At 39.6% G+C, this 24,351-nt stretch overlaps 2 protein-coding genes across 2 annotated transcripts; one reads left to right on the forward strand and one right to left on the reverse strand.

The window, feature by feature from the left end:
* The first annotated feature begins 12,024 nt into the window (after positions 1-12,024).
* LOC111343491 (uncharacterized) lies at positions 12,025-15,019 on the forward strand. Its single transcript, XM_088725011.1, has 2 exons — positions 12,025-12,185; positions 12,307-15,019. The coding sequence occupies exons 1-2, from the start codon at positions 12,025-12,027 to the stop codon at positions 14,783-14,785; spliced, it is 2,640 nt and encodes an 879-aa protein (XP_088581137.1). The 3' UTR covers positions 14,786-15,019.
* On the reverse strand, positions 14,922-16,775 carry LOC148728685 (uncharacterized). The gene has a single exon (XM_088724761.1). The coding sequence runs from the start codon at positions 16,727-16,729 to the stop codon at positions 15,197-15,199; it is 1,533 nt and encodes a 510-aa protein (XP_088580887.1). The 5' UTR covers positions 16,730-16,775; the 3' UTR covers positions 14,922-15,196.
* Between the last annotated feature and the right edge of the window lie 7,576 nt (positions 16,776-24,351).

The raw sequence follows: 24,351 nt of genomic DNA on the forward strand, positions 1-24,351 counted from the left end.
AGTACTGAGTTGTTCACATCATCGTCACGAAGGAGTATGTCTTCGTCTTCTCTTTCCAATTCTGCACTGAATCAAGCTTTGTGCAGACTCGTGTTGTTGGATGAGTGTTTTCCCACCATTTTCAAGAATGGTATCGATTCGCAGTCACCTGAATTCTGGATCCGGGATGAATCAGTCGGGTCCAAGTTTCGTAGTATTCTATAGCAGCTAATGGCTCCAGTACAGGTAGTTTGTTTTGTGTAAGATTCCAGGAAAAAGTTGGCGAAAAACAGTGAAAGTGGTCGACGTAGCTCCAAGCGCATTGAAGGTCAACAAGCAACTGAACGTGAAGGTGTGCACACATATGACAAGACAAGACAACTTTATTTAGCCAGTGTGGCCCAGTCAGCTGCAAGGCTGGTATCCTTAGGGGCCCAGGTTTCTATAAAATTTACATATTCACATTTCCAATAAAATTACAAAGTTGAATAAAATTTGCTAAGATTAAAAGAGGAGATAAAATGTCCTTTAAGAAGGCGTTTAAAAATTACGAGAGAACGTGCCTCTTTGATTTTGCTTGGCAGTGAATTAAAGGCTAAACATCCTGAATTTTTAAAAGTTCGCTCTCCAAGAACAAGATTTGTTTTATTTGGGTGAATATTTCTCCTCTGCCTAGTGTTATAATTGTGTACGTCACTGTTAACTTTAAAATAGTTTTTTAAGTATGTAGGAACTAGATTCTGTAAACATTTATATACTAAAATACATTTGTGTATTTTTTGCAGTGTTTCTAAATCTGGCCAATTTACAATATTTTGGGCTGTCCTTGTATTTTTCTGACAGGTGATGATTTAAACGGCTCGATTTTGTAATCGTTGCAGACTAGTGATGCTGCTCTCGGGTAGTTCACCCCAGGCTGTGTCTGTGTAGCTAAAAATTGGTTCAATAATGCATTTGTATACCGCTTGAGCTGCTTGTAGAGTAAGACTGGAGCATATTTGTCTGAGACCGAGTTGCTTGGATACTTTCTTCTGAACATCCTCAGCATGTGCTTTCCATTTCAGTTCCTCATCAAGGGTAACGCCCAAGTATGTGAATTTACTGACTATCTCTACATTGGTATTACTTATGATGATGTTAAAGTTTGCGATGGTTTCCAGCCTTTGTCTCATCCCGTAAAGCATTCCCTTTGTTTTGTCTTTGTTCAGAACCAGTCAATTTATTTCCATCCAAGTTACAACCCATTCTAGGTCTTCTTGTAGGGCCTTCTTTATCTCCTTTGGGTTTGCACCTGAGCAATAGATGACTGTATCATCAGTATACATACTGATGTGCGTGTTTTTGAGACAGCCTGGCAGGTCATTGATGTGTATAACGAAAAGTAGTGGTCCCAGCAGGGATCCCTGTGGGACACCATACTTAATGGGGAGGCTTGATGACAAGTCCTGTCCAAATCGTACTCACTGTGTACGAGATCCTAGGTAGTTCTGGAACCATGTGAGGCTTTTCCCTCTGACATTATAGTGCTCTAACTTCTGTAACAAACAGTTATGGTCAACTAGGTCGAAAGCCTTTTTTAGGTCAATGAAGACAGAGCCAGTCATTTGTTGTTTATCCATGTGTTCCAAAATCTGATCAGTGAGATAAGTCAAAGCAGTTTCAGTAGAATGTCCTTTTCAGAATCCAGATTGGTACACTGAAAGAACTTCGTTTGCTTCAAGAAATTTCACAACCTGTACTTGGATTGCACATTCCATAATCTTGGAGACCAGGGGCAACACGGATATTAGCCTATAGTTACTTTCTTCGTTTCTTTTGCCGTTCTTGAATATAGGCGTAACTTTCGCTTCTTTGAGTTCTGGTGGAATTTCACCAGTTGAAATAGTCAAATTTATGATGTAAATAATAGGTTTCGCTATCACGGGAGCTGCAACCTTTAAAAGTCTTGCAGACATTCCATCTAGACCAGTGGTTTTCTTTGATTTAAGTCTCTTAAGTTCGTCACAGACAAACTTTTTGTTCACTTCTTCCATAGAAAAGTTTTTGTTTACTCTGGGTGTTTGTGGTTTGTATGTTTGTATGACATTTCTTTTTGTTTAGCTTCAGACCAGAGTCTCTGATTCTGTCTACAACGTGCTTTAAAGCTTTGTCATGCTGCTGCTTGTCTCCTCCAAAGACAATAATGTCATCTTGATCATTCGCCACATTCTCTAGGCCATAGATTATTTCAGCAACTCTCTTCTGAAATATCTCAGTGGCGCTGTGTACTCCAAATGGAAGTTGTTAGAAACAGTAATGTCCAAATGGGGTATTAAAGGCTAGGAGCTTTGCACTAGGCTCTTCAACTTTGATCTGCCAGAATCCGCTGGACGTGTCTAACTTTAAGAATACTTTGTCACCACCGAGTTTTGATAGACAGTTGGCATAGGGTAATTGTGACATTTAATAGTAGTGTTCAAGTCTCTAGGGGCCAAGCAAATACGTAGTTGGCCGTTACTCTTTTCGACAATTACCATTGAACTCACCCAGTCAGTGGGCTTATCCACCTGAATGACATCTAGCTTGCACATGCATTCTAGCTCAGCTCTAAGCTTCTCGTTTAGGGCAATTGGTATTTTGCGTGGTGGATGAATCATTGGCATTGCACTGGAATCGATGTTGATGTGATATTCTCCTTTCAAGCATCCTAGTTCTCCAAAGACATCTTTGTACCCTTGCATGAATTCAGGCTCATTGGCATTTACCATCCAGTTGTGTTTAAGGGAGTTTAAGATACCTGGATGACTGACCTCAAGGATGGTAATATTAGGCATGGAGGACTGGGCTGAAATGGATGTTCTCCGTGGGAAACTTCTGCGTTAAGGAGCGGGTTGTTTGAACAGAGGATGGTAGTGAACCTGAAGTTTCTAGCACTGTTCATAAATCATGGCAACTTTTAAAAAGACTCGTGAAATGATTGTTATTGCTTATGCAGAAAAGCTACGGACCGACGAAGAGTTCCTGTATGAAGCTAATAAGCCAGTTAATTTAAAGCTGCCTTACTACGAGTGCGAAGAATTTAACCTATGGCTGAACATTGATGGTGAATAGCAGTAATTTAGGTGATACATGGAGTGAGCAAAATAATTCTGGAGACAGAAGCCAGAAAATTCAATTTCATTCAAGTTTCGTTGACATATTCACCAATGCTGCGAAGCACAGCAAACAAACACTCATTGGAGGCGGTATTTTATGCTTCAATTTTTTAACTTTTGTTTATCAAAACAAGAAATAACAGGAAGGACAGCTTGTCAATTGATAATTAATAAATTTTAAAAGAAATGCTTGTCAAATGTATGTACGTTCACTTGTGGACGGCAAAACTCCAATTCTGACGTCCTCGACTCAATTGATCACCGCCTCCCGGTTAGCTCAATACTGCCTCCCGGTTAGCTCAATACCACCTCCTGGTTAGCTCAATACCGCCTCCCGGTTAGCTCAATACCGCCTCCCGGTTAGCTCAATACCTCTAAGCTTCTCGTTTAGGGCAATTGGTATTTTGCGTGGTGGATGAATCATTGGCATTGCACTGGAATCTATGTTGATGTGATATTCTCCTTTCAAGCATCCTAGTTCTCCAAAGACATCTTTGTACCCTTGCGTGAATTCAGGCTCATTGGCATTTACCATCCAGTTGTGTTTAAGGGAGTTTAAGATACCTGGATGACTGACCTCAAGGATGGTAATATTAGGCGTGGAGGACTGGGTTGAAATGGATGTTCTTCTTGGGAAACTTTCTGCGTTAAGGAGCGGGTTGTTTGAACAGAGGATGGTAGTGAACCTGAAGTTTCTAGCACTGTTCATAAATCATGGCAACTTTTAAAAAGACTCGTGAAATGATTGTTATTGCTTATGCAGAAAAGCTACAGACTGACGAAGAGTTCCTGTTTCTGTACGAAGCTAATAAGCCGGTTAATTTAAAGCTGCCTTACTACGAGTGCGAAGAATTAACTTATGGCTGAAGATTGATGGTGAATAGCAGTAATTTACGTGATACATGGAGTGAGCAAAATAATTCTGGAGACAAGCCAGAAAATTCAATTTCATTCAAGTTTCGTTGACATATTCGCCATCGCTGCAAAGTACAGCAAACAAACACTCATTCGAGGCGGTATTTTATGCTTCAATTTCTTAACTTTTGTTTATCAAAACAAGAAATAACAGGAAGGACAGCTTGTCAATTGATAATTAATAAATTTTAAAAGAAATGCTTGTCAAATGTATGTACGTTCACTTGTGGACGGCAAAACTCCAATTCTGAAGTCCTCGACTCAATTGATCACCGCCTCCCGGTTAGCTCAATACCACCTCCCGGTTAGCTCAATACCGCCTCCCGGTTAGCTCAATTGGTTAGAGCGCCGGATTGTGTTGTGCGGGAGGTCGAGGGTTCGAGCCACGGCCGGACCGATACTCATGGTCTTAAAATAAGTGAGGAGAATTTGCTACCTTTCTATAATGAAGAAATGGATAGATATCCTAGTCTTCTCGGATAAGGATGAATAAACCGTAGGCCTCGTCTCCTGCAGGGTTAGGGTTAGGAGATGTTAATTTCCCACGCACGAGAATATTGTGTTGTGGGTGTCCTCCCTTGGGGTGGGATGGGTGGGAATTGGCCCTGAAAAGCCCCCATGGGGAGTGGTCAACTAACGTATGTATGTAACCCAACAACAACTGGATGGCAACACGTGTTGTGCAGACATAAACAATACAGTCTACACATGTAAAATTACTTCCGGTCAGCCATCCTCTGAAACAGCATCCAGGTATCTTAAAGTCCCTAATGAGGGTAAGGTCAACACATGTCTGAGGGCCCAAAAGTGGTGAAGGCCTTGTGTCTGCGACGATAAAGGGAACTGAGTGAATTGCATCTTTATGGTGTATTTGTAGCATGCATTTTCATATGACTGGTATGTTAATTCCATTGTATGCTGTCAGCTTTGTGTGTGTTTTGGCTATATGTGGCTTTAAAGATAATCTTTCCAGTGTTGACATTGGTAAAAGATTTGCTTGGGTTACTGTATCCATTTTAAATTGCGTTACAGTGTTATTTGACTGTAGGGAGATCATCCAATCATGATCGTTGTCATTTGGTGCACTATTAAGCATGTTCACATCGAAAGACAGGGATCCTAGAAATACATGATCCATGTCCGACATGCCCTGCTGTCTCGCTTGCATAATTGAATTGATCTTCCCTTGAGTAGTGTACTTTGCGTGATGTTGACAGACAAACTGCAGCAAAGTTATTTTGCTCGTGGTATTTTGAGCATGTTTTTCCCATAGGTGGGGTATTTTCCTCGTTGATTTGAACTGCAGTATTTGCATTGATTTGTGTTCAGCGTTAAACTGGGTCGATTTTCTTGATGTTTAGTCCTGCTTCGAGGAGTGTTTAGTGCATCTATTGTTGTCTGGTTTCTAGCTTCGGTCAACTTAGTGTCATTGCGTGCTTCTTTTTGGTTTTGTTTGCTTGACCGATTTTTAATTATTTCGATTTCTAGTGAAAGATTGTCACTTAGTAACAGTTTTACTCTTAATTGGTTGTCTGCTACTCCAATTATGATCATGTCTTTAATTAGAGAGTTCCTTAGTTTCCCAAATTCACATTCTGCACTTTGTTGTTTCCAAATCTGTCACAGATTGATCAAAGGATACACCGTCATGTTGCTTGTGAGTTAGGAAGTGGTGTCGCGACATGATATTTTTCCTAGACTTTCAGTCTGCTTCAAAGCTTTCCAGTACTGGTTCTAGCTTCATTTTGTCCTCTTCTTCTGAGAAGGTAAAGGTATTATAGACTTCCAAGGCTTGTTTTCCAATACATGTTAGCAGTATGGACATCTGGACTTGTTCGTCTTTGTCTGTTGATTCCAAGGGACATTACTCAGGTCATCCAAAAATTAAAAAAATAATGTTAATGTCGTGAATGAGTAATTTGTGTGGAGTCGGTAGTAGTTGAAACCTGTTTAGGGGTCTCTTCTAAGTTTGTAAACCAGCTTTCCAGAGTCGGTCGTTGAAAGTAGTCAGTGCTGTAGGTTAGGCACTGCGCAGAGTCCCGGTCAATATTGTGGTTTGTAAGGTGATGATGTTCAGCGATGTGATTGTTGACATTACCTTTCCTCATGGCACGTCTGTGTTCAGTCAGTCTTGTTGGGAGGTTCCTGCCAGTCTCTCCAATATAAGAGGCTTGGCAGTTGGAGCAATTGATCTTACAAATTGCTCCCTGTCTGTTCCTCAGATTGTCCTTGTCTGTAATGTTGGTTAGTAACTGATGTAGTGGGGTGATGGATTTGTGGGTGATTTGGATATTGAAGGGTTGTAAGATGCGCAAGGTGTTCTCAGACACGACTTTATGTATGATATGGCTGCTGTAGTCGTAAGAGTTGTGGTTTTTTTTTGTTTTGGTGGTAGTAGTGGGTCAGTGAGTGTTTCAGCAGATGAAGTCATCGTTGTAGTTGTTCTGTGAAAAAACACGGTAAAGGTAATTGTTCTCTTCAGATAGGCTGTCTGTCGTGTTACATACTAGATTTCTTATAATTGTGGCTTTGTGTGATATAGGGTTGAAGGGTGACTTGTCTGGTAATCTGTCGCTTTGTATCGGTTTCCTGTAAACTGTCATCTGTAGTGAGTTGTCATCATGGCTTACCAGATAGTCTAGAAAAGGAAGCTGCCATTTTCTTCGACTCCTGGTAAATTGTATGTTAGTGTTTTGTCCATTGAGGCATGCATCGATTTCATTGTGTTGAATGGTGGTGAATGTGTCGTCAATGTAGCGTCAATGTAGCGTAACCAAAGCGGTATCGTTTTTGGGCAAGTCGATAGGGCCCTTCAACTTGTCCACAAATGATACCGCTTTGGTTATGCTTCATTGATGAAACTTTCACTGCCTTATGACATGACAAAATCGACACATTCCACCACTTTAACGAACAAAACACTGACATATACAGTGCTCGAAATTAGCGGTCATCTGGTCGTCCGAGACAACCAAAATGTTTACCAGGCAACCAGGCAACCACAACTCCTATCACTACAGCAACCATACCATACATAAAAGGGCATGTCTGAGAACATCTTGTGCATCATAAAACCTTTCGATATCCGCATCGCCCACAAAGCCATCACCACACTACGTCAGTTAATAACCAACGCTCAAGACAAGGACGAACTGAGGAACAGACAAGGAGCAATTTATAGGATCAATATTATTGCTCCGACTGCTAAGCCTCCTACATTAGAGAGAGTGGCAGAAACCTCCCAACAAGACTGACTGAACACAGGCGATGAGGAAAGGTGATGTCAACAATCACATCGCTGAACACCATTGACATACAAACCACAATATTGACTAGGACATCATTCAGTATCTATCCTCCACTGTGTGCCTCGGAGTTACAATTGATGACAAATTAGCTTGGTGTCAGCATATCTCATTCTTCATTTCACATGAAAGTTAAAATGCTGAGATGTACAAGTTTCTACCCAAATCTAGACACTATTTACTTTAAGACAGTAGTTCCAAGTGTCTTCTATGGAATTGTTATATGGGGGTCTGGCACTAAGCTTAAAGAACTAGAAATGATACATGTTAGAGCTGCTAGACTGATACATCAGTTAGCAAAATGTATGAAGGATGATGTTATACTAGCATTAGTTGGGTGGAGGCCTCTTGAGTGTTTCTACAAGTTTTGTATCCCAACTATTACTCACATGGCATTTTATGGCTTGGGCTTACGTGAAGTACGTGCCTTGATCATTAAGTGCTCTAATAGTTATAATCATAGAAAATTGCTAAGTACTTTAATTGATAGACCTAATACTGAACTTGGCCATAGTTCTTTTGCACATAGGGCAGCAATTGCCTGGAATTCCTTACCAGATAATTTAAAACACTTTAGTGATCCAATTGTTTTTAAAAAATAGGCTTGAAAGGAATAAATGATATTGTAAATATAAATTTTGGAAAGGGGGTAGCTGTGTCATTTATAGTAAGAATTTAAATTTCCACTATTTTTGATATCTTTTGACACATTTATATTTATATTCATTGTTTCTTATATAACACTTTACTGTAGGTATCAAGTGGCCATCAAGGGAAGAATTGCATAGAACCATGCCTTTAAGTTTTTGGGAGCACTTTGGGAAAAAAATTGCAGTTATGATAGATTGTTTTGAAATTTTTATTGAAAGACCCTCTGGTCTTAAAGCTAGAGCTCAAACATGGTCATCATACAAGCACCATAATCTTGTTCTAGCAGATCGTGGTTTCAATATTTTTGAAAGTGTTGGTTTACAACATGCACAACTTAATATTCCTGCTTTTACCAAAGGAAAGGCTCAGTTGTCAGCTGTAGATATAGACACTACCAGAAAAATAGCTCATGTACGTATCCTTTTTACAAACTCGAGATACCTAGGGTTTAACCACAGTAGATAAGATTGCATGAGTTTGCCACAGTAGCACCATCTTTCAGGCTGAAAATTCTCTGGGCTGGCCTCTTCTTGTACTGTATCTACAAGAGAGCTACCACTAGTCCAGGGAAGAGTGTAGTAATTACCCACAAGTTCTAGCATTACACACAAATGGAAGAACTCTGATGCCTTCTGCAAAGCCTCATTCCAAAACATCTGGTCTGGATAAATTCTCTCAATGGAGAAACATTTCGGTGTCCAAACGGCAAAGTCACAATAATCACTATGGGTTAAGAACATCTGGGCTTTTACTTGGTAATAATACGGATGAGTTTGTTTAAGTTGCAAATTGCCATTCACATATGAACAGCAAAAGTTTTTCTCTCTGGCTGCTTCTTCAAAAGTTTTGTCTTTGGCAGAGTAAGGGCATTTGATCTCAAGACAGCCTTTACCCTCGCAGCACTCACACATCACTATTCCATCTTGTGATACCAAGATGAGGGTGTTAGGATCGATAACAAAACCTGAGTCAGATACTTGAAACTTGTTATGCTTCTCTTTCATATGAGAAGTGTAAGCTTGTTTAGTTTTGCTTTCACACTCATTTCCCCAATTTGTGGCCTCAGGATAACAAATTGTCGTAATGAGAGAGGGGGACGGTTTGTCAATATTCGTATGGCATACAGCTTTGAGTTTCGATGCTGTAACTCTCCTAGACCCAAAGCGATACCAAGCTTTTGATTGAGATTGCTGTCATGTTTCAATTTTCACATTCTTTGCCTGCTCAGGTGTGCACGAAATCTTAATACCACTGCATGCATGTTCCAAATTTTTTTGGTCAATTTCTATGCAATCAGACCTTTGCAGCTCTGTTAGCACAAGAGGATACTTGTCTTGATCTAGTGATGCTGAGACATACTTCTCGGAGTACCCATCAACAATGGATAAAATTGCAGGTTAAAGCTGAATAAAAGCCTGCAATCTCTCTTTCCGTTGGAGCGGCATGTTCATTAAATCTCATAGGCTTATCAACCTTTTCCCCAGTGTCAATAAAGAGATTTAAGTTTTTATACTTAGAAGATGCAGAAGTAAAGTCAATGTCACAAACGGGCGTAGCTGATATCTCTAGTTGGTGGCACAATCCAGTAGGCTTTTTCTTGTGTTACTGTCCTTGTCTCTCTGTGGCAAACGTAGCAATCAATGGCAAATAGCAATGCTCCAACATGACTGCATGTTTCACCAATGCCAGACATGCAATTACAGTGTGCTGATTCAATAGTACCAGAATCAAGTGCAATGATCCAGGACGTGAGAGAGGTATCTCTTACATGCTGTGAATGCATAACTTACAACAAACAATAAATAAATATCAAGAAAAAAAAAGTAAAAAGAAAGCTTAAACAGCCAAATCTAAAGTTTAAGGTATTTGTTAAAGTTTTAGCAACTTAAACTGAAAAGAAAACATGAAATCAGTACTAGATGGTCAATGCAGTGCATGAGATAGTTGAATTAACATTGAAAAATTACTAAACTTACCCTTCCAGATATAACTGTCAGCTTCTTATCTTTAAATTTTTTCACTTTTATCTCCTTTATCCACCTGGAGACGAACTGGTTGTAGGCTTCAAGGCTTTTATATGTCTTGAATTGCTCCAAAGCATACGAACTTACGTTTAGAACTAGTTAGTTCACGGGTTCCACATAAGTTATCAGTGGAAAACTGCTAACATTTGACGACTATTGATCCTTATTTGCGATCTCAAACGGATCAGTGTTGTCTATACAAGCTATTTTTTTGAAAATATTTCTCTTTATCGAGCAGATGGAGCGTTGAAAAGTAAGTTTTTTTTGCAGACATGGTCAGAATCGCTTGTCAACATTAGAAGACCTGACCTTCAAGATGGTGGCCAACATGGTTGCTATGGGATACGTTACGTCAGCGGGAAACCTCTATTTCAGCTTATATGGAGTTATCTCAATTACCTAGGTGTAAATAAAGCATTCCGAGAACTAATCCAATCGAATTGGACCACGTAGATCTAAAAATGTAGACCCTGAATACGTCAGGTGATCAGAACTGGATTGTGCAAAACATTGTATATGTAAATAAGAGTGGAATTATTATCTTTAAGAGCAGGCACATACAAAGGTAGTCTTTATAGGTGTTATTAGGGAGCTTAAGCAACCACGACGAAAGGGACGACGACAACGTTAAGTAATCGCGGAGGGTCTAGAACGAGGATGTCGTTTTTAGCGGGAAAATGAAACTTAAGCAGTGAAGTTGCTCAAGGACGACGACGTCTGAAATTTTGTTTATTCTTGCTTCGTCAGTTTAAGAAATGACATCGTTCATAGACGTCCAAAACCTTCTTCTTCTCACTCAAGGATCAAATTTCCACATGTATATCGAAAGTTCGAGAGTAGGTTATTCAATTCTTGAACATCAACAGTCCAAGGAATTATTAAGCTTTAGCTTTATTTACAATGATTTATGCATCGCAAAAGTTTAAAATATTAAATTTTGCGCAAGTTATTTGAGATTTAAATTCAGTTTTAAGTGTTGCTGATATAAACAAACCTATTTTGCACAAGGTTTGTCTGATTTTCAACATGCTTTAGCCTGATATGTTCTACCTTTGATGCTCCTTCCTTTGGTGAGTAAACAACGTAAGTCTGTCAATTTAATCAATGCTAGATAGCGATCAGCACAGATAGCAGTCGTCGCGCTTCACCCAAGAATACTATTTTTTCCCGTGTGATTTTGTCGTAATAATTTTTATGGCTGTAAATCTATATCAAACATTTTGAAAAAAGATTGGGAAAACCTGACTGGTATTCAAGCTCATGTTAACACACCGATCTGAAGAGTTCTTTGTTGTTTAAAGCGTCTCGATTGAAGAACAGCAACACGCAAAATTTTTAAGTAGCAATAATCCGGCAGTTCCATACACAGCTTTTGACCGAACTCAGAGGTGTATTACACTGCCATTTAATACTTTTCATTCAATAAAAATGATAAACAGCACTCTTTCATAAAATATACTCAAATAAATTTAAACCTTACGTGGTCGCTTTCACTGCTTGACTTGACATCTGTTGTGTGGAGGAAGGAATATGAGTTAGTGGGTTTTCGAATTTTATTTGTTTAGAAAACTGAACAGGGTGGTTTAAATGAAACGAAGAAGCGAATACAAACTCCAACCGGCCATAAACTGTCTGAAAACTGACAATAAATTGGCACCTCTTGATGAGAAAAACTGCTTTGAAGTTCGAAAGTTCACGACGATGTGAAACAGGTCCTTCTCAAGTCGTCCATGACAAGACGACGATGGAATTCGTGGTTTTCGCGCGTGCGCAGTGACGTTCTTGCTACTTCCGGTCGTCGTCCTCCGTTCGTTGTCGTGGTTGCTTAAGCTCCCTATTGTATTGTTTCTAACACATGTATGTATTTACCTTAATATGTGGTTACTAGAAAGTGTAATAAATTTCCTCAGTGGATCTTATACATGTGGGTTTTTGCAGTAGAGGTCGATGCAAAGTCCAATAACCCTGGATGAAAATAGAAAACCTCAACTAAGTGGCAGGAAAACAACCATAACAATGAAAACAAATAAACGACACGATACCTGTAGCCTTAATGTACTTGGAAATTTTGCAAGGGAGGATGTGACTGTAAAAAATATTGGAAAAAGAACTGGTCAACTTTATCTTTGCTTTCCTGGAAAAAATCCTTGTCAAACAGGATTCTCTGACAAAAAAAGGTATTCTTGGTTTTCACGTGACGTCACAGCATATGCAAATTAGGCATCCGCCATATTGGTGTCGCAAAAGCTTATTAGCATATGTCAAAATGCAGTGTTTTGGTGCATGATTCTTTAAAAGTGTGTCGCGTGATTTGGACAAAATTTCTGAAAACATCAAAAAGGAAGAAAAAAAGGAAGATATTTGCAATATACCTTTAAGCGACTATGTTAAAAGACTAGAGCCACATGTTAAACAAAGGTATTTAGAAAAAATATCACTCATGGGGATCGATCCCGCTACATTGATCTACGCAAAGTTAGATCCACAATGTTTACCACCCATAGAAGCTACAGATCTCCTGTGCTATTTGGTTATCGATACGAGTTATTACACAAAGAAACAGTTCAAAGCTTTCAAAAGCTTGGAGGCCTACAATCAGATGGTGTCGGGTTTTATTTCCAGTGTTGAAGGCAAAGTCATAGGTGAAAAATTCGTGGTGATCGGAAAGGTGAGACATTCTCAACGAATGAATGAGCGACCATTTGCAGTTTGGATTATTACTAATAAGGAGGGAACCGTGTTATCAGCCCACTGCCTTGGTTGTAAAGCTGGACTAGCTGAGACTTGCTCACATATTGCAAGTATTTTATTTCATATCGAAGCTTCAACGAGAATTAATGAAACGCTGGCATGTACGCAAGTAAAGTGCACGTGGTTGTTACCGACATATGTGAGTGAGGTTCCTTATGCTAGGGTCAAAGATATCAACTTCAAGTCGGCGAAAAAGTTGAAAGATAACTTAGATGCCTGTATTGAGGGACTATCAGAAAACTCTCCACCTTCCTTATCAGCACCTTGCACTACAAAGAAAGCTAAGGTCTCGACAGAACGGGTTACATCTGGAGGAACTGAGCTTAAACATTTCCTTGCCAAAATAAATGAGTGCAAGTTCAAACCTGTTGCCTTAAGCTTGATTGAACCCTATTCTGAACAGTTTATCATGAAAAGTAGAAGTATCCCAACCATTTCTGACCTTTTTGATCCATGTAATTTTGACTTGTCATATCCAGAACTCCTAGAAAAGTGTGAAAATATTGATCTGACTATTTCAGAATCACAGGTAGAATTAATTGAGCAAGACACCAGGGAACAGGCTAAAGGAAATGCATTTTTCAGGCACAGAGCTGGGCGCATTGGTGCATCTCTGAGTTGGGCAGTAGCTCATACTAACCCTGCTATGCCATCACAATCCTTAATTAAGTCCATCTCATATCCTGATCTGTTCAAAGTTACTACTAAAGCAATCAGTCATGGCGGTAAGAATGAGAGTGCTGCAGTGAATGCTTATACCAAGACTATGCTAGAGACTCACAGAGATCTGAAAGTTGAACAATGTGGTATGATAGTGGATAAACAGCACCCCTGGATAAATGCTACTCCAGATTTTTTGGTATCATGTTCATGCTGTGGGAATGGTTGTGGAGAAGTCAAATGCCCTTACAACATTGAAAACTGTGACCTTGAAAGTTATGTGGAAAAGAAGAATTCATGTCTTGAAAACGTCAATGGAAAGGTACAGCTCAAGAGAAATCACCAGTACTTTTTTCAAGTACAGCAACAGTTGTTTATCACAGACTCTCAGTATTGTGTTTGCAAAGCTAAACCTGTTGTAGGGGAAAAGCTGCTGAAATGTCATAGTCAATGTCAGAGTGGGAAATGTTTCCATCTGAAATGTCTAAACTACAAGAGGATGCCCAATAACAGCAAGCTATATTGGGTCTGCAAAAATTGCAAAGTGAAGAAAAAACCTGCAGACAAGTCTTCATTAACTATTCCTACCACATGTTCTTCTTATACCACCACTACTACATGTACTGTCAATAATCCATCAGCTTCAGTTGTGTCTGGAACTGAATATGAAAGTGACAAGGACATAGAAATACCCTGTGTGACTGAAAGCAGAACAGCTTCTGAATCTTTTGAAGATCTACATGAAAATGAGTCAAATAAATACTGTACTGGAGATGAATATGAAAGTGATGAGGACTTAGAAATAATCTGTGTGACTAAAGGTGTAGCTAACAGAATTGCATCTTTTGGAGATCTAGATGAGCATGACTATGACATAATCTCATCTCCTGATGGCTGGTTGGATTGCAAAATAATACAGGCAGCACAAATATGCATCAAGAAAGTAAATCCTCTCATTGAGGGTTTTCAAAGACCAACTCTTGGAAGAGTAAGGAACTTTGACATTATGACCAGTGACTTTGTTCAAATCTTACATACGGGTAATTCACATTGGGTGTGCATTAGTTCTATTGGTTGCACATCAGGATGTGTTAATTTGTACGACAGTCTGTACAATGACATTATTGATGATGAAGTTGAGCAGCAAGTTAAAGATCTGCTACCAGATAACTTTGTTGGCATTGAAGTTGTACCAGTGCAGCAACAAATGAATGGCAGTGACTGTGGCGTTTTTGCTGTAGCATTTGCAACATGCCTTGTGTTTGAACTCAACCCTTCAGATTTTATGTTTGACATCCCAAGAATGAGACCACATTTACTTCAATGTTTGAGAGCTGGTGAAATCAAAGTTTTTCCACATTTTTGAATACATTTAACACTAAAAATGTTGTTTTGTTGTTTCATGCTAATCTCAAGAGTAGCAGTCATTAAAAAAAAAAAATCCAAGAAGAATAATGAACTCAAGCTATTTTAAGCAGCTGTGCTCAATAAACAGTCCTTACTGCCCCCTGAAAACATAATTTATTATTTTAATTCATATAATTTTTGTAAATATATATACACAGCACAAATAAAATGTTGTCATTGTTGTCGATCCTTCTTGTAATGGAAGTATATTTTCTTAAATTATTAATGTTACACAGTGCTCATTCCCAGTCACTTGCTCTCTTTTCATGGGGTTATAATATTTCTTAAATTATACACAGATTCTCCACCCCATCATATCATTTCATTAGCTACAATATATGACTATAATAGTACTGTATGAAGTATGGAGCTAATCAAATGGTACAATGGGTGGACACAGGTTTACAAGAGCTGAACATACTTTAATAATTCTGTCAATAATTGGTACTTCATCCTGTCCATTGTCATTGTTCAAGAAATCAGTGGGAAGTGTGCTTTGAAGAATAGTATACTTGCGACGCAGCAAACCAATCACCCTCTCAACATGTATCCGTACACTTGCTAGAGCTCTTGTTTTTTCCACATCAATAGGATCCAGCTGTTCCCTCCCTTTCGTGTAGGCTGGTATCACAAGTCTTGCCTGTTTGAGAGCAACACTTTCTGTGATTGTGAAACCCCGGTCTGCCATAACCATGTCACCTGGCAAAAGTTTTTCAAGAATGCCACAGTTTTCTGTCAAGAACTTATCAGAGGTACGTCCTCCCCATGCCTCTGACACAAAGGAAATAGCTCCTTGGGGAGAAATACCAATCAGTACTTTGATAGTATTGTGATGCTTGTAGGATGAAAATGTCTGAGCTCGAGCTAACAAGTTTGTAGGCTTATCAATAAAAATCTCAAAACAGTCAATAACAACAGTGACTTTGGTTCCAAAGGCTTGTTGGAAACAAAGAGGCATTGTCTTCCATAGCTGGTGTCTTTCAGGCCAGTAAATTAGTGGGGACAAATGCTGATCCATCACTGGTAACCATGATGAAAATATTCTTGATATTGTTGTCACAGATACTTGAAAACGATAGGCTAAGTCTTGATAAGGCATATTCAGTCTCAGTTTCATCAACACGATAATCATTTCCTGGAAAAGGCTAAGTTTTTGGGTTCTTCGTTTGATGTGGGGTGACACAAAGTCAAGGACGGTCATTAAGATATCCATTGAAGGCAGTCCAGAATAAAAGCGAACTTTTTCATCAGAATCAAAAAAATCTCGATCAATTGGCTTATAGGATTCTTTGAAAAGGTATTCAAACTCTTCGGTTTGAGTCATAACTTCAGATACATCAACTTGGGTTTGAGTTGAACTGTCAACGAGAGTTGAGCAAGTGTGGTCTTGAAATGCGCAATCGTGATCAAAAATATCCTCAGAAGAATCAATTTCCTTGGATGATCCTTCTTTAGGATCACTGAAATCCACATCATGGACGGGAAGGCCACTGACATCGATTTTCTTTCGTTTCTCAGCTGCCTCGCGTTCTTGACGCTCGAGTGATCTTTTGCGGCGTTCCTTCGCTCGTTTAGCTCTTGCCTCTTTAATGTCGTGGTTTTCCTGTTGATATTTTGTCTTCCCGAGATTCAAAGTAGGAACCCAGTCGACGTTGTACTTATCCCAGGGTTTTGCAGATTGTCCTGACACGAAATGTCGTCCACAGACTCTTTCATTACTGAGGACATCCTTCGAAGTGATGTCGTCGCGGCTAATGGCGGCGATCCATCTTTCTCTTCGTTCTCTGCTTAGCTCTTCTGCTTTTTCTCCTTGGTTAGTGACTACAACTGGAATCCTATAAAACCCTATACCTTTCGTCTTTCCACTATTATGAAAACAATCAACCATAATACAATGAACCATGATGAAGAATATTTCTAAAGCTTTGATAACACTCGAAATGTTTGAATAATACGACACCAATATGGCGGCGTAGCAACCGTTGTCAAGGTATAGGTCACGTGGGTGAAAACCAAGAATTGTCATTCAAGTAACTAAAAAAATCGCACCATTCAATTCCAGTGATAGCTAACTGACATTGCACTTGAAAGTAATATTCATGGCTTTTCTTCAGTGTTTTCTCACTTGTAAGTGGGTCAATGTCAATGTATCTAACATTTTTTAAATCAGTTTCTCCCTCTTGTACTACTTTTACTTCCAAGAGGCCAAATGGATTTAACCCTTCAGCTGTGGCAGAAATGTCATAGACCTTGCGATCAGGACTACACCCCAGCCACGGACTCTTTGGAGAGATGACCAATCTGCTGGGGTAGAGGTTGACCACACCTGATTTGGCCTGATCTGCATAAATCATAGCTGCATGGGGTTCAAGTTCAATCCCCCTTCACATGGGTGCAGTCACTACACCTCTTGTTGAATTTGATTGCTTCACCGATCTTTCAAAGTTTGAGATACGCTTTGCAAAAAGACCAAATTTACTTGCAGTGATTCGCTTCGAGGGCAGCAGCTGCCAAAGGGTATTATCACTCCGTGTCACAGTTTTTTGTTCAATGTCAATTGCAACTGATTGACTAATTGACAGTGCCTCAAAAGCTGCCTGTTTGTCCTGATGCAAGCATAACTGAACATTATTTTCAAAGTTTTCTCCAGCATTCTCCAATGGCAAACTGGGGAACTCACTGGCAAGAAAGTCATTTATCACATACTCTTTAGATAGCTTTTGCTGGTAAGACAGCACACTGCATTTGAGAACATTTCCATACCTTGTGGCAACCTGAGGCACATTTGGTCTTTGCTCTGATGTGGGAACAATATCAGCAGCCAGAGGTAGTGGCTCCAAACCAACAAAGTCACTCTTGCAAAGGATACTATAGGATGTTGGAGGTGAATACAAATTGCTTTTGATGAACATTTTGTAGTTGGCACCCATTTTTGGCTTTTTGACCAGTACTGATTGAACTTCCTTAGAATGGATATGTCTTTCTCTTGGGATACTCCATCACTGAGTCATGCTTGTTGAGGTCAGATCATCTGGTAGGGAGACCAATCCCAAAATTTTACAGTGAGCCATGTAGAAGAGTAGGCCTATTAGGTGGTGACAATAGCCACTAGCTCCTGCAACACAGGAACATTTTCCACTGATTGCCTTGTTTCCCAGTGTTATGAAACACCCCAGAATGTGTGGTGGTTCGCTTTTTCGCATCGAACGAAAGCACTTTCCTATCACCTTGACTCTATTTACTAAATAGGCGACTAGAATAGAAAAAGAGTAGTTTTAGAATCAAAGATCACATATCCCAGGGTAGTGACAATGATAAGCACTACAAAAATATAGTTAGTATTGATCATAGATATCTATTAAGAAAAATTCGTTGGTGATACATAAAAAACAAGAAACTTGTAAGGGTTTTGGTGAAAACCCTGTCAACCTTAGTTGTGCTATATTTGTTTACCTTGAATGTAGTGTAGATATCCAGGTTCAGCAAAAACTTTATAAGCTTTGTGGTACTTGTGCACCCAGACATTGTTTTTGCATAGCTCTCCACCAAAGGTAAAATCAGGAAAATTTCTCAGATCTCGTGTTGGAGTGTCAGTGGTACCTGATAATAACACAAATAACTATAATCAATACGAACGTAGTTGCATCAAGCTTTAAAACACATGATGGTATTGAACACCAAACTTCTTGTTATTCACAAACAAAAAGCAATACTTACTCACAGAAAGTTCAAATGGTATACTGCAACATTAACAATTAAGAAAGAACAAAGGAAGAGATAAATAGAGCAATAACAATAAAAGGTTCATGAGGTCGCTTACCTGCACTGTTCGCCATGCGGTCCACTGGTCACAAAATACGGCCATGGGTTTTAACGTTGAAAAATCAACTTTTTTTGATAGATCGCTAATATTTTCAAAATATAACTGCAAGAATGGCTTCGTCGCGCTATGATTTCAATATGACACTTGGAAGGCTTGCATCCCAACATGGCGTTGCTAAGCGGTATCCAGGCACGTGACCTAATTCTGCAAGGAGCCTATTGGCAGAGATTCAAACCCAAATGCACAACACAAGTCCCTTTTGCAAACCTGTGCTTTAATTTTGATCGTGACGTCATTGTTATTGGATGTCCATGCAACAACTACCTATGTGGACACCTTAGCCATGTTGAATTCTCAGTTTTCGAGCTGAACAAAGCATATACAAATTTTTAGTGTCGAGAATCACGTTCCCTTCTTTGGGAACTTTCACATTCAGCAATTCATGAAATGGAGCACTGTTCCTTTCGACCAAGTCACATTTAAGCCTTTCTTTTAGATTAAAAAATACGCTTTCCGGCTGATTACAGGAGCCTCTTCTTACTTTTTGTACCTTGCCTCCCCACAACTCCTGAACAATCAACCCCAAGGAAGGTAGACTTAAGGCCAAACCATCCACGATTTCCTTATCTCGCCCGGCCTCACTGATTCTGTCTTGACATCGAGTAAAACAACCCTCCTGATACTCGTAACAATTCATACACCTAAAGAGAGTAGGATGGGTACATGAATCGTTCTTAAATACAACATAGGTGATGACAGTGTTCCGATTCACTGCCCATTTCGTAAGAATCAATTGTCTTAAATGTCAGGTGTTAACTTACCACAATTTTTATTTTTTTGGATATCCAAACGATATGCATTTTTTATTGGGAGGAAAATTTTCCAGTTCCCTTGTAGTGTTCAAAAGCATCCTGTGGACGTCAAAACCTTATAAGAAATAACGCAAGAAAACGTTTATTGTAGTAGTTTTTAAACAGAACTGCTTAGTGATCCTCCATAGTAACTACTATATTGTACAAAATGTGAAAAATTGGGATAGGGAAAGACTAAAATAGAAAGGAAAGTGCAGCCATCTAAATGTCTGCAATTGATTGTTTTACAACCGTAAGTTGGATCTGAACATATTTGACAGTTAAATCCTTTCAGGTTTGGGCTTCATTAGACATTGCTTCCAGTCGAATTAGATGCACTGACACCTGGACGGTGTTGTTTTGTGAGAGGACAAAGGTGACGACCTTCCCCTTGGGAGATTGTCATTTATTCGATAGACGTGGTCTCCAAGCTTTTATATTTGAATCCAGTAGTAAGGGCAAAAGGATTACGTGTACCTACAAAATGATTTTGCCAGAATGGGTGGTAAAACGGATTGGCTCTCGGATCGATACAGCGGAATTTGGAACATTTTTCCACTGGAACGGGTAGGCTATATTTAAGTGCTCTTGTGGTTGGAAATTCGAGGTAGATCGGTTGCCTTTTGTGGAATTTATCAGCCTTTGAGTGACGACGGTTGGTGTTTGGGACCGGTTGAAGTTTGCAGCCTTGAGTTTTTTTAGGCTTATGGCAATTTGCGAAATGACACGAGGTGAAGTGAGGCGAGGTTAGCTGACAATTTCTTTAGATGCTCTGCTCCTGAAAACTGTCTTGCTAGATAAAGCAAAGACAGGCTTCAAGACGCAACAAGAAGTTATTCCCTCTCTTGAAAAACTGTTCTTGCTAGATGCCTTGTTTCCCAAAATGCCAATAAAGGTCGGCTTATGGTATTTTGCAAAACGAAACAAAACAAAACAAGGTTTGCAGACAATTTTTTAGGCACTCTGCTCCCGAAAATTGTCTTGCTAGATAAAGCAAAGACAGGCTTACAGATGCGACAAGAAATTATTCCCTCTCTTTGAAAACTGTTCTCACTAGATGCCTTTTTCGCAAAATACCAATAACGGCCGATTGGTAGGTGGCGAAGCAAGGTTTGCTGACCATTGTTTTAGCCGCTCTGCTTCTAAAAATTATCTTGCGACAGGAAGTAAATACAACCTTAGAAATGACACGAAAAATTTGCCCTCTCTTCGAACTATATTGTTATGCAGCCATTTGCATTGCATGCTATTTCCCGCCATTTTGCAGTATTACGAACACCATCAAGAACAAAACAGTATCCTTTAATTGCCTCATAAGTGACAGACGTGCCCATCTATGCCAGGTTTATATTGATAGACTCCGGAACGAGACTCACCCCTTGCTTTGTATGCTCCCTAAACGGAAAGAGGGTGTGCATAATTATAATCTTAGATCTGGCATTAGCCGCTCCATGCATCCTACTTGTATGACGAAGCACACATAAGAGTTTGTCATGCATAAATACACCTAGTGGCTTCTATAATTATGCTTTTAGTGGTATTGGATTTATTGTAATATATTTTAGTATTAAACAACAAACATATGAAATACATATATATGAACTGCGGTTATGAAACGTATATGTGCACGATCCTTCGCAGTAAAGCACTATTTAAGCAATAGTGAAAATCAAACCTGAAAAAAATTCAGGCCTGTACGGGATTCGAACCACTGACCTCTGCGATACTAGTGCAGCGCTCTACCAATTGAGCTAACAAGCCAACTGGGAGCAGGCCATCAAATTAATTCGACATAAACCCGTAAGATGATAAATTAAACAACAAACATATGAAATACGTATATATGAACTGCGGTTATGAAACGTATATGTGCACGATCCTTCGCAGTAAAGCACTATTTAAGCAATAGTGAAAATCAGACCTGAAAAAAAAAAAAAATTCAGGCCTGTACGGGATTCGAACCACTGACCTCTGCGATACTAGTGCAGCGCTCTACCAATTGAGCTAACAAGCCAACTGGGAGCAGGCCATCAAATTAATTCGACATAAACCCGTAAGATGATAAATCAAACAACAAACATATGAAATACATATATATGAACTGCGGTTATGAAACGTATATGTGCACGATCCTTCGTAGTAAAGCACTATTTAAGCAATAGTGAAAATCAGACCTGAAAAAAATTCAGGCTCCCAGTTGGCTTGTTAGCTCAATTGGTAGAGCGCTGCACTAGTATCGCAGAGGTCAGTGGTTCGAATCCCGTACAGGCCTGAATTTTTTTCAGGTCTGATTTTCACTATTGCTTAAATAGTGCTTTACTGCGAAGGATCGTGCACATATACGTTTCATAACCGCAGTTCATATATATGTATTTCATATGTTTGTTGTTTGATTTATCATCTTACGGGTTTATGTCGAATTAATTTGATGGCCTGCTCCCAGTTGGCTTGTTAGCTCAATTGGTAGAGCGCTGCACTAGTATCGCAGAGGTCAGTGGTTCGAATCCCGTACAGGCCTGAATTTTTTTCAGGTTTGATTTTCACTATTGCTTAAATAGTGCTTTACTGCGAAGGATCGTGCACATATACATATTTTAGTATTATATGTTTTATAAATAGCTCTGTAATTCACCCATTTTGTATATTGCTGCATTGAGTCTTAAACAATTGTACTTAATCATCCTCAGCGAAAAAAAATAACTTAACGTTCGCAGCAGGTTCACTCTTCTCTGGGAGCCTTCATGCTGATTATTTAGACAATTAGTCACTCATGGAAATCAAAACCTTCAATCTATCTTTGAGTTTACAGACTGAGTGACAAAGCAACAAAACTGATAAATACATGTACCTATCATAATCAGAAAAGCAATTATCGTCACATGCTTGCCATTTTGGAGGAGCTTGTTTCTTTTGTGTTTCTATGTGTGCTCAGTTCCTATTAATCTAGGGCCACCAATAAAGTGATTTCTGCTGTAAGGTGACGAGTTTAGGAACTTAAAGACATGAGAATGCAACGCTTAGTAAGAGGTTAATATCACTTTTTTTTTTGTTTACCACACAACACTCCCGATTATTTAATTTTCCTTCACTTAAGAGAGTAGATTTACAAAACGATTGATAATAATAATAATAATAATAATAATCTTTAATAGTAATTATGCACAAGTTAACGATAATGAGGTGCCAAAGCCAGAGGCTTATGTGACATAGGTCAGAGAGTTATAGTCTGCTACTAAATTACAGTCATGAAATAAAAAGAAATATATCTACATACTGTTCAGCAATTTTAACATCTTTAGAGCTGGTGTGAATTTCTGTATCGTCGGTGTACAATACAATATCACAGGTATCAGAAATGTCTGAAATGCTATGTGAAAATAAAATAGAGTCGGGCCTAGCATGGAACCCTGCGGTGTTCCATAGGTAATCGTCAATTGTTCCGAATCAATTCCATCACATGAGAGAAACTGGAGTCTTCCAGAAAGATAGCTTTCAAACCACTGATATTCCTTGCCAGTCACAACATGTTGAGCAAGCTTCTGTAGCAAGACATGACCGTGGGCATACCTGGCCAGCCGGTACAGTCTCAAGTCGAAATTTCCCATCCCCAACGAGGTGGCCATTTGCGAAATACCAAGAAAGTTGATCGAATGCTTTTTTGCATCCATTATATTTCTTTTCTCTTTACGGATTGGAATTCTGCTTCGATGCCTTTCAAAAGCACTTTTCTTGCCACATCATTAAAAGAGTAGAGTAGACATGTATATTTATACAGGATAGCCCCTTCAGTGTAGTAAACACTGGTATCAACGAGGGTCCTGTTAACCACCCATCCCACCCCAGGGAGGACATCCATCACACAGTAATCTCCTGTGTGGGAAATTCATGTCTCCTGCCCCTAACCCTACAGGAGACGGGACCTCCATTTATTCGTCCCTATCTGAGAAGACTAGAATATCTAACCATTTCTTGATGTTATAGAAAGGTAGCATATTCTTCTCAATTATTTTAAGACCCTGAGTGTTGGTCCGGCCGGGGCTCGAACCCTCGACCTCCCGCACAACAGTCCAGCGCTCTATCCATTGAGCTAACCGACTAATACTTCCGACTAATACTTCCACAACTCCAGCCCATGCAGATTTTTTTTGTGTTTAAGGCGGACGGCCGGGCTCCCGAGAGGGTGGTGCAATGCCCACTGACCTACATATCTAGTCCAACCCATGGCTAGATTGCAATGCCTTAGGGTTGGGACTGACTGGGCAGGAGTAAATCAGGTACTCAAGTGACTCAACCGGGGCACTACAGAAGCAGGATTGAGGGACGGATAAACCAAAGGAGGAGAGATGCTGGGCAGTATACAGAACACCGTGCACTACCTTCCAACTGAGGTCGATTACGCGACAATCCAGGTTGAAGAGTGACAGGGAGCGCCACGTAGCAGGCCAGTCTAAGTGCAGAAAGGAAGTTTTGAATTTGTAGATGCAATGCAGTTGAACCATGTTCTCATACTGGGGATGGGGTATAGACATGAGAACTAGTAGAACCAAACACTAAAGAGTTTTTAGATGAGGCAAAAGCACCTTTATGTCCACACCATGCCAACATGAAAGACTGATAGAAGAGTGGCAAGACCCTGTGGTCAAAGGAAAAGGGATGGGAGAACACATCGGGGGGGGGAACACCATAGTACAAACGAAACCAGAAAGACATCAAAGAACACCAACCCGATGGGGAAAAGGGAAACCTCCTGACCCATTGCCTAAGAAGAGCCCACACTTTGTATTTAACGTCAATCACAGAAAACCCACCAAACAAAGGAGATAAAAGATTGAGACACAGCCAGGTCAAAAG

The sequence above is a fragment of the Stylophora pistillata genome, chromosome 6, assembly GCF_964205215.1.
Source record: "Stylophora pistillata chromosome 6, jaStyPist1.2, whole genome shotgun sequence".
In the NCBI taxonomy this organism is placed as follows: domain Eukaryota; kingdom Metazoa; phylum Cnidaria; class Anthozoa; order Scleractinia; family Pocilloporidae; genus Stylophora; species Stylophora pistillata.

Bases quoted from the DNA above. Each gene is read 5' to 3' on its own strand.
- LOC148728685 (XM_088724761.1), bottom strand. From the start codon at position 16,729: ATGGTTCATTGTATTATGGTTGATTGTTTTCATAATAGTGGAAAGACG.
- LOC111343491 (XM_088725011.1), top strand. From the start codon at position 12,025: ATGAAAACAAATAAACGACACGATACCTGTAGCCTTAATGTACTTGGA. The intron at 12,186-12,306 runs GTATTCTTGGTT...ATTCTTTAAAAG, and splicing joins GGATTCTCTGACAAAAAAAG to TGTGTCGCGTGATTTGGACA.